The sequence below is a fragment of the Plectrocnemia conspersa genome, unplaced genomic scaffold (assembly GCF_051122295.1).
Source record: "Plectrocnemia conspersa isolate PC_06_02 unplaced genomic scaffold, ASM5112229v1 ptg000010l, whole genome shotgun sequence".
Taxonomy (NCBI): Eukaryota; Metazoa; Arthropoda; class Insecta; order Trichoptera; family Polycentropodidae; genus Plectrocnemia; species Plectrocnemia conspersa.
In genome coordinates, this window is record NW_028277174.1 from 26,525,255 (window position 1) to 26,542,182 (window position 16,928).

Sequence of the window (16,928 nt, forward strand, 5' to 3'; positions counted from 1 at the left end):
ACGACATTAGTAAAATACTAATAGATATCTTATCCTGAGTTGAGAATATAATAAGTTTAAAAACATGAGAACATCGCGTTATCTATTATCTGTTGCGACCATCGGAGGGTTAAAGCTCGATCCACACTATATATCAAAACACCTTAAGTAACAAAATTATGTAATTTGAAAATTGAAAATAAAATATGTTGTAATTGAAAATTTCTATTTAACAAATTTGTTACATAGTGCGGACATAGCTTTGATTCTTTCATTAAAAACTGAATCGATTTCGTTTCAGAATATACTACTTTATTTCTACCCATTGCTATATTGCTTTCTTGATGTCAAATATGAATACCAAAAAGTTAAATATGGAAACACGTTTAATGCTTGGTTTTTTTATATGCTTTTTGTTGGTATAACAAGTGGAGCCGAAATAAATAAAATTGTTTGTATCAGATTACTCTTTGCGTAGAGTACGATCTTAAAACATTGCCAGGGTTCGTTATTCTTCGTATATTTTTATTAGATATTCAAACCAATTTCATGTCTACTATTCTTGAAAAATGGGGATGGGGATTCAATGATGAGCATTTTAACCTCAGTGTCCCGTCTGACCTCTATCCGTTGGAGACTAGCCTTAAGTATCAAGGGTTGCAAAGCTCGCTGACAAATGACCATTCAGCCAATTGTTTCACTCGTTTATATGACCAACGAAATATTTCCACGCCTCTAAAAAGTGACATTTGCTTGATGGAATTATTTGGAGGAGGAATTGTGCAACGGGTTAAATGTAATTAATGATGCTTTTAGTTTTCTGATGGTTTTGTTTTTGCGACCGTCACGCAACAAACAAATATGCTTTATATCGATCTGAGAGTAATTACATTACTGCAGCGGCTCAATCTACGTCTAATTTCCATTCGTCACCATCCCGTCGCCAAAGTAACAATAAAATAACATTGTTTTATGAACATATAATATATATATATATAGACAATATAATACAATAATAATGTTATTAGTGAGAAGGATTTAATTTAATTCACAGCAAAAAAAATCTGATTTTTTAATAAGATTATTTACAACATGGTATTATTCGTATCATTACACCTGGAATCTATCGCTGCGCACTACTGTGCTTTGACACACACATTGGTAAATATTCGTCTGCCGTCGTCTTCACCTAATATTTTATGATTTTAATTATTAATTTCAATAATTGCATCCACAGTCATAATTTTCATCGTAACTTGCCAAATTGTTACATATTAGCGAAAATGACTGATAATTAACAAATAGGAATTAGGTGATTAGTCCCAATTACTGGAATGGTGTCACAAATAAACGAAGTAAACTGTTGGTTATGTACGAGTCTACTCTATTCATTATAGGTAAATAATTTAGACGGCATTCTGGTAAAACTGACGTTATAACGGCGAAGGGCACCACGTTTTTTTGGCGAAGACGACCTTGCTGGGAAGATGACGATCGGTGAGCCCTCGTCTGCCATCACTCGCAGCATGATTAAATAACATGTAACTAAATTAAATAGTACTTCAGCCGCCCAATCTGTATGTAATTGCCACCCGTCCGCCAAAGTTATTTTATTTAGCTTTTGTTTCCTTATATTTGACGTGAAATAACTGCTCAAATAAGTTAATCGTATGTATATTAAAAATTAAATCGCGTGAAGTAATAGTTGATATTTTTGAGAAACTGAAATAATGAATGATAAAGAAAAAACGCTACAGCTCCTTACGTTGTTATTTCCGTTCTTAAAGTTAAAATGTCGGCTTTAACTGCTATGATACACTGTGAATCACCCACAGAATTTTGGTTACCTAGCGTTCATATTATGATTTGGCATAACAATATTACGATATACAATGAGTGATAATCAAATGAAGCATATCCAAACCGAATTTTGACCAATAGAAGAGCGAAAAAAACAATTATCCCTTCTCAGAAGTCAAAATCTACGTCAAAAGCAATAAAATCGTGGCGTCGTGAACGTTCGTTACCGATCTGTATAGTAAATCCAAGAAGTCAATGCTAATTTACATTTACTTACCATTTACACAATGCCAGCAACTGGAAGAACTATTGTTGAGAAAAAGCGCCACTCACCTTGCGCCAGTACGGTAGTGTGGTGAAGTGGGGAGCTGGCGTGCCAGTAAGGTAGACCGCGCACTAGGCAACTTGGCTGCGGCAGCCAGAAAAAAACAGAGACAGCTCATAGAAATGAATTGTCTGCCTGAGGTAGATCGCACACAAGGCAACCACGGCTGCTCTGGCTGCCGCAACTGTACGACGCTATTTAACTGTGTTATTGAACTGTAGCGTTCGTCGCTGGCTGCTTGCAACCAGAAAACAACAGAGATAGTGCAAAGAAATGAATCGGGCTGACTGGGTAGCTAGTCACCAGTTTACACGCACTTGTAGCCAATAATTATCGACGCACTTGGTCAAGCCCGCCAAGGTACTCCTTCAGTTTATTTTACTCTGAGAGATGAGAGATATTTTGGATTCGACCGCGATTATTAATGAGCAACGCCTAAGATACGCGAGAGCTCTACAACACGAATTCCTCACACTAGGTGAAGTTTTGTATAAATTTTAAAAAGTAAAAATTAATTCAAGGTATGACGTAAAATATTTATTAAAAAAATAGAACACTTGAATATTAGCTTGGAACATTCAACTAGCTGCTTTATGTAAAAAAATAATTATATTATTTAAATTTATTTAAAAGTTTGTAGGTTGTTAAACCCTTGTATAGGATATCATTAATTTATATAATGCATCGTCAATATTTTTGTGTATTTTTTTATATAACATTATTATTTTTCTTTTTCCTGTAAGCCAAAAATACGATGTTATGGCCAACCGTGTTATGGCAAGTGTCAAAGTTACACCAAGATGGCGGTTGTTTACAAGTAGCACGATTTTTGTTTGTAACATGGAGGGCGAAAGTAACGAGTAATAATGTGAACGCTTGACAATTTAAACTACTGATATAATCATAGTTTTAAGCTTTACCTCTAAGGTTGGCACTTTTGTTTTCGTTAGCCGATGCCAAACGTCAAAAGCAAAAAGCACAATATTGCATTCCGGTCGACAGGTAACACCTAGATTTCCATAGGAATTATAGAATTACACGGGTAATATTGAGACTTATTGGTTATTGAATAGATTTCACTCTGAACGATTGCGCAAATGCGTCGACAGTACACAATAAGTTCAAGAAAAGCGGCAAAATGCTCCAGCAGCCCGTCGACTGGGACTGGGACGAAAACGTCGACGACGACATCGACCTGGTAGAGATTGAGAATGAAAACGGACAAAAGATATGCGTAGCTCAAAGGGTCATCGCACCGGAGAAAAGAAATCACCAGTACTGTGATAACGGAGCCGATTTAAAGGAACAAGGGGCAGAGTATCCTATAGATATATGGTTCCAGATTTCCAAATACATCGCTCCAGAAGACGTCGGTAGGTTTGCAGGAATATGTCGCACGACGCTCTCTGTCACTCGATCGGCAAACTTTTGGTTTCACATGTATAAAAAATATTACAAAAACACGCCGGATATCCCTGAAAGGTTGCAACCCGATCATATGAAGCTCAGATACGGACTAAGATTGTGCGTGATTCGATTTCTTTATCTCGTATACGTACCATTTGTGATTCAAGCGCACGTTTCAAACTTCTACACGCCGAAAGCTCTATTAAAACGAAGGTGTTCGTCGTTTTGGTACAAAAAACCTAAAAACCATTGGATCTTCTTCTTTAAAATGAAGCTCGTCAATCACACGATAACAAGAAGCAGACACGTGGAGAGTTATAAACGTAGCATCTTCGATATTTTGGATGACGTTATGGCTAATCCGGAAGATGATTGCAAAATATTAAGGGTTAGTATTTTTTTAATCAAATTTACTTATGCACCATTAATTTTTAACTATTATATTGTAGGTTTACTGCGAAGGATTTCATGATGCGCCAGCAGTGATGGGAATGATTTTGAATATTATTTACACAAAGGTTGCGCCTGACATGCGTCACAATAATTTATTTCTCGGCTTCAGCGCTAAACTGCAAAACAACATTAAAATGCAAGAACACAATATGACACTAGTTAACATTTTTAAAATGGAAGTACTCGATTGGTGGCATCCACACTATCCTCATTCCGATAGTCTCTTGCCGAGCTCATTAATTTCTAATAGTTCGAAATACATTGGTCCTATTGATTTTTAAACTACAATAAATTATTTTAAAATTCAACTTGCGTATCACGGTGATCACTTTGAGCTTTTAAATCGTTATAACGATTAGTTTTATATCAAATATTATATTTACATCTTTGGTTATTCTACATAAGGACAACTGTAATTTTCACTCGGTACAATCAACATGTAGTATAATTATGCAGACACAAATACTTGCAATTTATATGTTTGTAAATAAAGTGTTCTATTATGATTTCGAAAAAATTGCAACGAAACTACATACGAACTTTTAAACATCTTAATATAATATGTTCATGTTTTGTTTTTCTTATATTAAATATTTTGAGTTTGATTTTACATAATATTTTATTTAAAATATAAAATTATTGAATATTATGTGGATTAAATAAGAATAAAGTTGTATTGATTGTTTATCTACAATAAAAAATTGTTGTTGATTGATGCTGTTATTTTCTATTTTATATTTGTATCATAAAAATGGATCTAAAGATCTTATCATTTTTTTATTATCTGCGTTTTCGAATCATAAGATTGTATAATAATATATAAGTAAATCTTTGTCAATAGAGCAAAATGATAAATATATACATACTTATATTTTTAACAATGTTACATGATAATGTCATATATACTTATGATCAATTTATCATGGAGTTAAAGAAAATCAAAACACATCAACATAATTGATTTAATCTCATCTGACGAGTTGACTGTTCAGCATCACTTTACGTTAGTGCTTGATTCCATCGGAACAAAACCAATATTTACATCCATAAAACTTTATTTAGACAGAGACGATTGGAGAGTGCAAATAGTATTTTTTTTTATCTTTATTCATTCTTATATATCCCTAAGGTCAATGTCATTATTCGAAACAAAAATTAAAAAAAGGTTAAATGGCAGTATCTACTTATGTATAAAGAGCAAATATTGTCTGTTTGTATCTTAATTCTTCTGATAATGTGCTAAATATTCAATCATGGTACAGTGTCATAATTATGTTTATCTAATTACTTTTCACGTTAGAATTACCTCAGCAAAATTGCAACCCGAAAAAAATCCAATATATTCTCTATAGTCCAGTCAAATAAGGCGAAAGAAAAGTTAAATCTCGGAACGAAAGATAGAAAGCTAACATGTAAAGTCTCATAAGATCGAGTGTCCGCTAGTCAAGATATCAAAGTTCATGAAAATCGTATATTTGCAAATATCTCGCTTCCTATACGTCGCATATCATTAGATGTTTCACAATACTTATAGAGCATATGATTTTCTACAAGTTTTGTATAATTCAAATCTTCTTATGATTAACGGTTTTTGAGATATAGCGTGGAGAGCGGGAAGCGCACATCCATTTATGGGATAACGCTATATAAGATACTGTGTTAAAAAAAATGCTTCCGTATTTTTACGTTAGTGGTTGCTTTCTTTGCACTAAATCGACACATTTATACATTCAAGATATGACTTAATTGAAAGAAACAATGGATAAAAGACTTAAGAACTTTGAAAATGGATTATTTACAGAAAGGCACTGATAAATTTAATTCCAAAAGTGGTCCAATATGGTGATCGAGCAAAGTAATGAAATCCATGAAGACAGAAGGAGTAGTTTCTCGGGGACGAAGTATGCAAGACAGAGTTTTGTGTAAATATTGTAATATTTATTTAGGCTTGGCGAAACAACACGTCGACTCAAGAGATTCACGAGTGAAAAGAGATACTACAGATGTTAGTAAACTTGATGAGTGGTTCACCCTTCACAATCATTTCCCAAATATAAAGCAAATAGTATCTATAGTTGCTGTAAACTGCTACCTTTCAGAGAATAACCGTAAACAAAAAGTTTGGCGATCATCTTAAGGAATATCTACAGCATGAATTAAGTCTATACCCAACATCACCATTTGACAATACTGGCATGCGAGACTACAAAAGAAAAATTGTATAATAACTGGATCAGCATAATGTTACATACTTCATCGGTGGTGGAGCAAAGATGGTATTTTACTTTCTCTATCGTTCTCAATAAAAACGTCAACTATTTGTAAAAGCATTTCGATTCAAATATTGTTGTATTCGACGCTCAGATTTCAGTAACAACATAAAAGCAACAACAAAAGACCACCATCATCGTTGGAGAAAATATTGATCAGATGGATATTTTAATAAGAAGAACCTAATCACGTCACCAAGAAATTTTCTGAATGGAAATTTGGAGACACGCATGTATTCGTCTAAAAGCTTCGACAAGTATCCTCGTTCTAAAGAACATATCTTATTTTGACACAACATCTGCAGTGTTTAAGAAAGGAAAATTACAAATTACAAAAATGTTAGAGAAGCACTTCGATTTATACCAATCAGCTGAATTATTTCAACTGGAAAACTGCCTTTCAAATATATTATTTGAAAATATAGTATATTGCTCCAGAATCAGAACATAGTATTGAAAATTTGAGGTACACACAATTCATCAAATCAACAAGACTCAACAGACTGGTGTATATCAATCGTATTTACTTCTAGATCCAAACTTGATTAGGAAAAGATTTACAACCTGAGAAATGAAGATGGGTTTTACAGAACAAGATTTTGGAATTGCCGCCAGCATCGGACGAACTATTGAATAGAATTTTCTGCAATTGCAAGAAAGGTGGTGGCGCGAACTGTGGAAAGTAGGGTTATAATGCTCTAAAGTATATTTAAACCGAATTTTGGTCAATAGGAGGGCGCAAAAACAATTATCACTTCTCAGAAGTCAAAAATTCATGGCAAAAGCAATAAAATCGCGTCGACGCGAGAATGTCTCCGCACCTTGAATTTGACCAGAAAAATGTATGACATTTAATAATATACCGTAAATATTATTGGCAAAATGATTCTGTATTTATAGTAGGTGTGACTGCGTTTATCCCGTTATAACGCATTGGACTTGTGTTACAAAAGATGATTAAAAAATACGATTGTCATTAATTTTGAAGAGCTCATGGTTCATCTACCAAGAACAATTTCCCCGAAAGAAATTTGTTGAACAAAAAAGGATGAGAAAAACGAAAACGACAATTTATTCAAATTGGGGGTTTAATAAAAACATTGTTTTTATTTTTTATATATATATATATATAATATATTTTATAATATACATTGGTAGTTGAAAAATATATTAATTTCATTATCGCATCTTATATATAATTGTTCTAATCCGCTTCCGCCGTCGCTTCCGGACGCGCATAACTTTAAACGAAACATTCTCCGTTCAATTATCTACTCTGTAAATCGTATCGCTTTGTATTAACAGTGTGTAACAATACACGTAAACAAAGGAAATATATTTAATTATAATAATAAATAATAATAAAAATTAAAATTGAATTTGTTCGGATTGATTTTCGAGCCGCCGGTAATGCGTTCTGTTGTTTCGACCAATCAAAAATAAGCATTCAAATATTCAAATAGCGTCGACCAATGAAAAATAAGCATTCAAATTCAAATAGATAGTACCGTGACAACACTTTTAAATAATTATTATTTAATAATAAAATTTTGCTATGCGACAATAATTTTCATTAATTCGTCATTTGACTGAATAAAAATTAAATATATACATAATGTGTTGAGGATTAGAAGAATACATTGATTAAACTAGATAAACAATCATAAAATAATCTTCGTAATGAAATTTTCAAATTTTGAATTCCCGGCGACGGGCTCCGAGGCCTAAAAGTGAGTTTTTGCTTTTATAAATAATCGGATTGCAAATTAACTAGGTGTGTTATATAACTATGAAAATTAAATATATACATAATGTGTTTAGGATAAGAAGAATACATTGATTAAATTAGATAAACGATCATAAAACAATCTTTGTAATGAAATCTTCAAATTTTGAAATCCCGTCGCCGGGCTCCGAGGCCGAAAAGTGAGTTTTTATAATAATATCACATAAACATTATCATTGCTTTCCGATTTTATACACATATACGTTAGATTTTAAGAATTTTAAATTAACCAGTTATGTTTTAAACATGAACGTGTAATATATCCTTAGTATGTGAGGATTGAAAGTTAATGTCGATCAAATCGGCGCTGTCGGACAGCTTATAAATGTGTAGTTTCTTGGATGTTATCTAATAAACGACATTTTACAATGATTATAAATATGTGATTGCATACCTGGAATAATCGATAGCCAAAATATCTAAGAGTGGGTTATTTTTAATTCCGATGTGGCAAAATATGTACAATTTTTGTTCTGTGCCATCATTCCTCTTTCTGAATAGCCAAATTTAAGATATTCAGTTACATCAAACTTATGTAGTATGTTCTTTATAAAAAGATAATACTTGCTGACAGTGACTTCAACATGAGAAGATTAACTCTTTGTTTATATATACCAATTCTACGTTGTAGCCATATAGGTCATCAAATTGTTCCATCATTGCTTCTGAAAAATAATTAAGAAACAATAAGACTTTTATCAAGAGTAAACATTGAACACATTATTACTACTAATATAATCTATAAATTAAATTTAAACGACAACCGAAGAACAAAATTGATGGATGTACTGTAGAGGATTAAACACGTAGATTGGCATCTCTTCATCTTCTACAAAATGGTCACAATATGTCATATATTTTTTATTATTACTAGCATTGTAATATGTTTAATTAACTTCGGTATGTATACCTTTAATTGCCAAATCACCGCTGTTTGTCTTTTAATATTAGATCCTGGAAAGTCAATAGTAATTTTGTTAGAATAACCGTGTTATATTATTAATTTATAACCAAACACTTACTGGCACACCCACAATTTATAGTTTTGTCTATAATTTCAAATGCTGCATCACTTGCATCATCTTCAATTGTCACTTTATAAGGAAAGTGCCGCGATTACAACATAATTCGCAGCGGGTGCAGCGGCTAGCGAGCGCTTACCAGATGTGACAGCTGTCAGATGTAAGCAAATTTGGGAAGTCCCGCGCTTGAGAACGAACTAAATTGATTTTAACGAACGAAATTGATTTTAACGATTTAAATTGTATAACATATACTAAAATATGTATAAAAATCATAAAATACTAAAAAAAATGTTTTTTTAGTTTATAGATTTAAAATATAATATAAATAATGTGGATATGTATTAGCTTCTCTATACAGAAAAAATATGTACCTAAATTTTGGCGAACGTTGGCAATTAAAAGTTTTAGTTTTTAGAGAATTTTTAAAACTTTGCTTTAAAAAATATTTTCAACAAAAAGGGGCAAAGTTTCAAAATAAGTACTCTTCATTACCAACCAACTAATATTGCAAAAATCCCTCTTACTGACGCCTTTGAAAGTAAACTACACAAAAATGTATAACACTAATTTAAGTATTTTTTAAATTAAAAGTTTCAGAATAAAATTTCAAGATTTATTCAAAATATTTTTTTCAACATTAAAAATATTTTTTATTTTATTATGGATTTTAAATATTATTAATTTATTATAGATTTTAAATATCTTTAGCTTATTATTAATTTTAAATATAGTGAAAACTTTTAACACTCATTAATTATTAAAATATATAATGCTGCGCAGAAAAACATTTACTTTAAAAAATATGTAAATCAAAATATTTTTTAATCAAAAAAGACAAAGGTTTCAAAATTATTAATATTTTTAAAGCGCACTTTTGGTCTAAAGTAACAGATTTGATGCTTGAGATTTTTAGTTTATTGTTTCTTTCTAATTAGTAAATATAAATAAAAACTTACTTTTATATTTACACATAAAACATAGAAATATTTTTTTAATTATAAAGTAACTTATGGTGTCACCAAAAAACTTTTTTGTTACGAAAATTTAAATTTATGATAAAATTGTGTTATGCAGCGTTAAAACTGACACTCAAACACCTAAAATACGCTAAAACACAATCAATGACTTATAATCACTCACATTGCACTAACTATATATGATCGATTGTGTTGTTGCGTTAGTAAGGTGTAACAAAATATTTTTTCATATCAGTAATATTTTTGAGCGGATGTGTAACCGATGCTATTTATTATTATTATTTATTAAACTGTAAACCTACTTTTAAATGATACAAAATGTCACGTTTTAATATTATTTTTTATGTTGAAAACATTTTGATATTTTTTGTTTTATTAATATTTAGTAGAGTTACAAACCTATTTTAAAAAATAATACAATGATATTTTTTTGTAACGAATACCGAAATAACGAAATTCCCAGTATAACGAATCTTTAATTTGTCCCCGAAAAACTTTCATACAAAATGTTTTCATTGTAATGAAGACTAATCTCAGTATAACAAAATATTTTGCTCCGAATTTAAGAATGACGTTATAACTTGACAAAATATTTCTAAGAATTCAGTTCATCATTGACTTTGCGTGTGCCAGATGTGTTCAAAAGCGACATTACAGGTGTTTCGTTGACCCTCAAACTTTTTTTATAAAACATTTTTTTCACAAATTTTATTGTGTTTCATACATTTTCCTTAAACAAGGACAAAAAACGATCTGTCAACCTTATAAGAGGTTATTTTGATGCTGTAGTAATATAGTAATTAAAAATAAAATAAAAATATATCATCTTCCTTACATTCAATATAACGAATTTTCAGTACACCAAAATTTATTCACTGGTTTCGTGAGCTTCGCTGTATTGAAATTTCATAGTACAATTTTTAATTTATTATTATCTAGCCAAGTTTTAAACCTATTAATAAATGATATACAATATTTAGATTTATCATTAAATATCTAAGTTTCAATATAACGATAAAATCTATCGTTGTAAATCTAATAAATAATATAAAATGTTTTCTTCTGGAAATATTTAGTCAAGTTGTAAACCTATTTTCAAATGAATTGAAAATGTTAAGTAGTTTTTTATAGATTGAACTATTTTGTCTATCATTGAAAATCCTAAATAGTAATGTCCAATTTGAACCATTAAATTTTAAAAAATATTTAAAAAAATCAGAACGAAGTAAAAATTATATTTAAAACCCAAAAAGTTGAGGGTCCGGTATTCGCACACTCGCTAGCTATCGGTACCTCACGATAGTGAGGTACCGACAGCTAGTTTTCTGTATATATTGAATTAAAATATAGAAAATATCTATTACACACAAATATATTTTAGTGAGACTGTTTACTATTCTTGCAAAATGTAGGGATATGACAACCCTAATCTTTCCTAGTCATGCTATTATTTTTAATAAAATAGTGTCAGTTGAAATTATTAGTCTTTATATTACAAGTCTAGAATTGATTATTATGAATTTTGCCTAAAATTCTACCTTGTCTATCTTCATTAAATTGATCAGTTTTATTATTATTTTGGCGGACGAATGGTGACGAGTGGCAATTAGACATAGATTGAGCCGTTGCAGAAGTATTTTATTGAAAGTGTATAGTTACATGTTGATTAATATATATTAATGAACGCTGATTGAGGCAACACCGGCCGTTTCCTATCTGTCAAGTCCACCATAAGAATGTGCTATCCTCCTCCACCGTCATTTTAGTGCTACCTGTGCTGCCAAGTTTTGGCCATAATAAAATAAATACATGTATAAATAGGCCTCTTCAATATTATACATTTTTTTTTAAATAATTATAGTAGCGATAACTTAAAATTAAAAATTGTAAACGTACGAATAGTACAAAGTATGTTCTACTTTCTTAGCTAGCGTTTGTAATTTATTAATATATTTGAAATTAATGATTTATTTTGGTACTTAAATAATATTTGAATTAATATGAAATATTATCAAATAAACTTAAAAAATGAGTATTTTAATTTTTGCTTTTATTGGTATTTTTTGCAAATATATGTGCAATTGTGTACATATTTTTTTCAAGCTAATAACATTTCATCAATACAACCATTATGTTTATAAAAATATTAAAAAATAACGGGTCATAAAATCAATTATTATAAAACGTGATTAATAATTATTGCAATATTTTTATCTTATATTTTAAAATATAATTAATTATAAGCAAAATATAAACATAGCGTCGCTACAATTGTGTCTTTACGCCGCATAGCGGCGCTAGCGTCAACATCGAAAATTGTGTTAATATTATTTTATCCCATGATTATGTATATCTTATTTATAAAATTATTATTAATTAAATGATATTATATGATTCTTTTTATAAATTAAATTTTATAAATAATTATAATAGAAATTATAAAAAAAGATTTCGTGCACAATTACCCTCAAATTTTTCGACTCTAACACAACGCCTTCGATAGCTCAGTTGGTAGAGCGGTGGACTGTAGAGTTTGAATACCGTTGTTATCCATAGGTCACTGGTTCAAATCCGGTTCGAAGGAAACTTTTTTTATTTTCCATTCTGACGCCACTTATCCGTTTGTGCAAACGTTGTTATTTTTTTGCGCGTTTGCCGAAGCGTGCATACGTAATTGTATTTTTCACTTTGGGCGGAACAAATAATACTGAGCGGGGGTAGACGATTACCCGATACGCATTTGCGAAACGTCAGTTCGCGAAACCCGCGGGACAATGCTACAAATTGAATTTCTCTTATGTCTCTTACATACTAATTGGGATTGTGACTCGCTGCAAAATATTTATTTTCCTCTGAGGTTTATCTTGCACGTGTCCACATTGTGTAATTGCTTAAAATTATTAGGTATATACCTATGAGGGGATATATATACAAATACATACATGTTCATGGGATAGAGATGTTATTGCCTCATATGCATTAAACTCATTTCAACAATGGCTATTGTTGTAGGTATTATCAGAGATTTTTTCAAATTGTGGTTGTTTCTTGTAATCACTGTCCAAGCACCACATGTATAATGTGAAAATGCTTTTTATTGATTCTAATAAGAGCAAAAGAAGGTAAAATATAAAAATAAAATCATTTGAAAGCATTATAATATAAAAAAAATAACATTTAATTGTCTCAATTTTCGACTATATACCGTTCTGTTTAATGGTGAAGGCCGACTCCTCAGACCAGTGTGAACGCCATTATCGACGCACGACGCCTGTTCGTCATATATTAAGGCGGTGTTTGCGAGCATACACGGCATGCAAATCTGGCGTCGATCGATACCTAAGTCTATTAATTATTATCGCAATTACCTTAATTAAATATTATCGAAATTACCTTATCATTAAACTGAATAAAGCGGTAGTTTCATCAGAAATGTGGCAAATGTAGAAATGTGTTGTTGATCATTCAGTGGCGGATTACCCCATAAGTGCATGAGGCCTCCGAATCTTGGGAGGTCTCAAAATTTATATATAAACCACATATTTTCAATTTTTTATGTTGAGACAAGCTTTACTATGGATCTCCTTGGAACGGTTGTGTGCGTGCATACATACTCGTTTAAGAGACAATTATTCTTATTGAATCAGAGATAAAATAAAATGAATTTGTTTATTTTATTACATACTGGTTTTATTTTAGAAAAAGTCCAAGCTTGGACGAGGATTTTCCCTTTCTTCTCAAACAAAGAAATTAATTTTTAATTGTTGATTACTTTTTAGACAAATTCAATAATGTTTACAAAGCAAAGCAAAACCTTTCCCAGGATGAGGGAGTGATTCCATGGTTAGATTATTTTTTGAGTATTTAGTCCTCAATTAAATATGGAATGTTTAATAGAATGGTTTGCGAATCAGATACCGGTTATATTTTTAATTTCAAATTATACACCGGAAATGCAGGAAGATTAGTAAACACGGCGATGAAAGTAGCAAAACCCATATCTGGACAAGTGGCACTGTGTTTATGGTGACAATTTTTAAAATGGCGTTTTACTCGCAAAATATTTATATTTACGGAAAACAAAACTTTGTGGAACAATCCGGAAAAATAGGGGGTCTGCCAAAATCTCAAAAATATTAAATTAATGCCCATACAGATGAAACATGGCAGAAATGGTAAAACGCTTATCCAAATTCGGAGATTTCCGTTCGTTTTGAGCACGGACAACGGACAGACAACAGACGGATCTGTCCGAGAGTTTTAACCCCACACACTGGCGGATTTGTCCGTCGGACATCCATTTCGGACAAATCCGACGGGCATATCCGCCCGTGTGTGGCCAGCTATCTACTTTTCATAACAGCCAGATGACAGACACAGGAAAAAAACAGAACTACCGGCTTTACAATATATAAGCCTCAATGTATAATGGACCATAATAAATATATGAGGTTTTGATCGCGCCGATCAATACTTGTAATATTTTAAAAAACAATGGAATAAACAAAATTTTTTGTTTTTTTTTATTTATTTCAATGCGCATTGTTTTATTCGTTCAGTGTCGAAAATATTTTGAATCGTAACAGTTAATTTAAATTCAAAGATTTTCTTTTGAGTAAGGCTAAAGGATGGATGCAGAATTCAGTGTAATGTATTGATTCTGAAGACGTTTCTACCACATCTTGCAGTGCCTGTGCTGTCGATCCACCAGAAAGGCTTTCGGATAAGCTTAAAAATCATTAGCCAATAAAAAATAAAATGTGGGGAGAAGTATGTGAGAAAAAAATGTGTTTGTTCTGCACATGGAATAAGGAAAGATACAGCATACATGTGCAGAAGTTGTGAAATTCCTCTTCATTTATTCGTATCAAAAAATTTTGAAACAGGTTAAAAAGTGTAAATAATAAAAACAAATATAAATAATGATAGTGTGTGGTTTATAAGTGTAGTGATAAAAATAAATGTGTCTGTGCCAGTTGTAAGCAGAAAAAGGATGCCGAAAAATTTGGTGAGTGCAAATTATATTACATATATTATAAACGGGTATTTTTTATACAATAAATCGTTTATACAAAAAAATATAGGAGCATTTAAACATACATATTATTAAATTATAAATAACTGGTTTGTAACCTTTGCAACCATTTTCAATTTACACAAAATATTAGAAATGAAAAATACATATTTATTCGTTCATGATTTTATTTCTCAGAGATCCTCAGAAGTGCAATAATATTATTTTTTTTCAATTATTTTTCAATAAACTAATACGTCGATAATTTATCCGAACTGTAGCTTTTCCCTCCTGGCTTCTTAATCTGTGAATCATTGCGGTTTTCGAAATTGTGAGGAAGTTTTAAAATAATAAACACCCGTTAATGAATTGATTACTGTGTTATCTAATTTATTTACATTTACCGTAACGATTTTATTTTTTAATTTTGCAATAACATACAGAATTATAGGTTGAAAATCTTTGTTGAGTGATATACTATCAACTGGGATATTTCACTTTCTTTTGATTAGTTTTATGTATACCTAGCCAGACAGTTTGACTCTGAAATTTACTTATGTTCAAGAAGTGTAACATAAAATATTTTTTTTTAAAGGAAATAAATAATTATGGTTCATACATTTCATAAAAAAATCACGTGCCCCAAAAAGGCGATGTCTCATTGCATTGCGTAGCAATGGGATAAGATGACTCTATTTACAAAAATTTGCAGTAAAATATAATTTATTTTTTATTTGATAGTATAGTGATAGGAAATAATATACTACCATCTCTAATTATCATATAGAAGCAAACTTGATTGGTATCCCAGTATATTTTTAATAAAAGAAAACGCATGACGCAGTACTTATGCCTGAGTTCACGGCCACTAAACAATGTTCTTTCAAGACTCGTATACGAGTCCTCGGGCGTTAAGCTGTTAAATAAATTTAATATAAAATACAATATTTTTAAGCGTTTAACACAATAATGAATTTATTTGAATTTACAGCAACATTTCTTACGTTTCTCAAGTCTAAAAAAATAGTGTTTCATAATATATATATAAAGTTATTTTTATATCATCTCACAGCTTTCATCGCACTACAAAATTATTTATTTTCACGTACGTGGGCATCGTTCGTATTTCTTCTCTGTTGACATTGACATATTACCTTGTACGCATGCATACGCAAAAGTAAATAGTGAGCGATTAGAACTCTTTGCCAAATGAACAATCTTCCTTTATCTCCAAATCGAAAACGTGACGAATAACTGACCTTTACGTCATCCCGTTTGGATATGCTATGATTTTTTTCGGCCCAGCAACCAGTCTAATGGAACTATCGTATTCACATTCGTCACGGACTTGTGCATTATAAATAAATTGTGATAAAGTAATATAATAGTGTTTTTGGGCATTAGTGCCATACGCTAATTTTTGACAAATCAGATTTCATATCGCGTATTAATCAGTACTAACGATCACATCAGATTATTCAATAAAAATAACACAGTTTTTAAAGAAACGTCAATAAAAGCTTTAAATGTATATAATATACAATTAATTTTCCGAGAGCTTTAGATAATTATACAAATAACTGTCACAATTTATGATGAAATTTAAATATATATTTAATATATTCATTAAACAATTTTATATATATATGTATGCTAAGAATAAAGATATGCGCTAAAACACATATAATTATTTAATGAATATATTAAATATATATTTAAATTTCATTATAATTTAAAGTCGCCTTACTTGAGCAAATTTATATTTAAAATATTAAACATTTATAACGTATAAAGTTTAACAATCTTTAGTTTAATTTGGTTAGATATTGCTTCAAGATTTGATGTAATTTGAATATATTGGATGTTAAAAGCAATGTAACATTTTTAGAAAT

At 30.7% G+C, this 16,928-nt stretch overlaps 1 protein-coding gene, 1 long non-coding RNA gene and 1 other non-coding gene across 6 annotated transcripts; 2 read left to right on the forward strand and 1 right to left on the reverse strand.

Moving 5' to 3' along the window:
* The first annotated feature begins 2,860 nt into the window (after window positions 1–2,860).
* On the forward strand, window positions 2,861–4,680 carry fsd (transmembrane protein fates-shifted). The gene is made up of 3 exons (XM_088194965.1): window positions 2,861–3,106; window positions 3,178–3,899; window positions 3,961–4,680. Exons 1-3 carry the CDS (start codon window positions 3,058–3,060, stop codon window positions 4,243–4,245), a joined length of 1,056 nt encoding a protein of 351 aa, XP_088051091.1. The 5' UTR covers window positions 2,861–3,057; the 3' UTR covers window positions 4,246–4,680.
* A 2,738-nt stretch (window positions 4,681–7,418) lies between these two features.
* Window positions 7,419–9,236, reverse strand: LOC148231203 (uncharacterized). Of its 4 annotated transcripts, none has more exons than XR_015811031.1 (3): window positions 9,055–9,236; window positions 8,931–8,974; window positions 7,419–8,685 (listed from the first exon to the last, which is right to left on the reverse strand). It is a non-coding gene; the product is annotated as an uncharacterized LOC148231203 (long non-coding RNA). The 4 variants fall into 4 exon arrangements; XR_015811029.1 differs by having other exon boundaries at window positions 7,419–8,849; XR_015811030.1 differs by having other exon boundaries at window positions 9,043–9,236.
* Window positions 9,237–12,515: 3,279 nt separating this feature from the next.
* On the forward strand, window positions 12,516–12,606 carry TRNAY-GUA (transfer RNA tyrosine (anticodon GUA)). Its single transcript is given in 2 exon segments — window positions 12,516–12,552; window positions 12,571–12,606. It is a non-coding gene; the product is annotated as a tRNA-Tyr (tRNA).
* Window positions 12,607–16,928: the final 4,322 nt, after the last annotated feature.

What these genes read in the sequence shown, in the direction of transcription:
- fsd (XM_088194965.1), top strand. Translation starts at nt 3,058, where the DNA reads ATGCCAAACGTCAAAAGCAAAAAGCACAATATTGCATTCCGGTCGACA. An exon ending in TATTGCATTCCGGTCGACAG is followed by an intron (nt 3,107 to 3,177) that starts GTAACACCTAGA and finishes GTTATTGAATAG; the next exon opens with ATTTCACTCTGAACGATTGC. An exon ending in ATGATTGCAAAATATTAAGG is followed by an intron (nt 3,900 to 3,960) that starts GTTAGTATTTTT and finishes ATTATATTGTAG; the next exon opens with GTTTACTGCGAAGGATTTCA.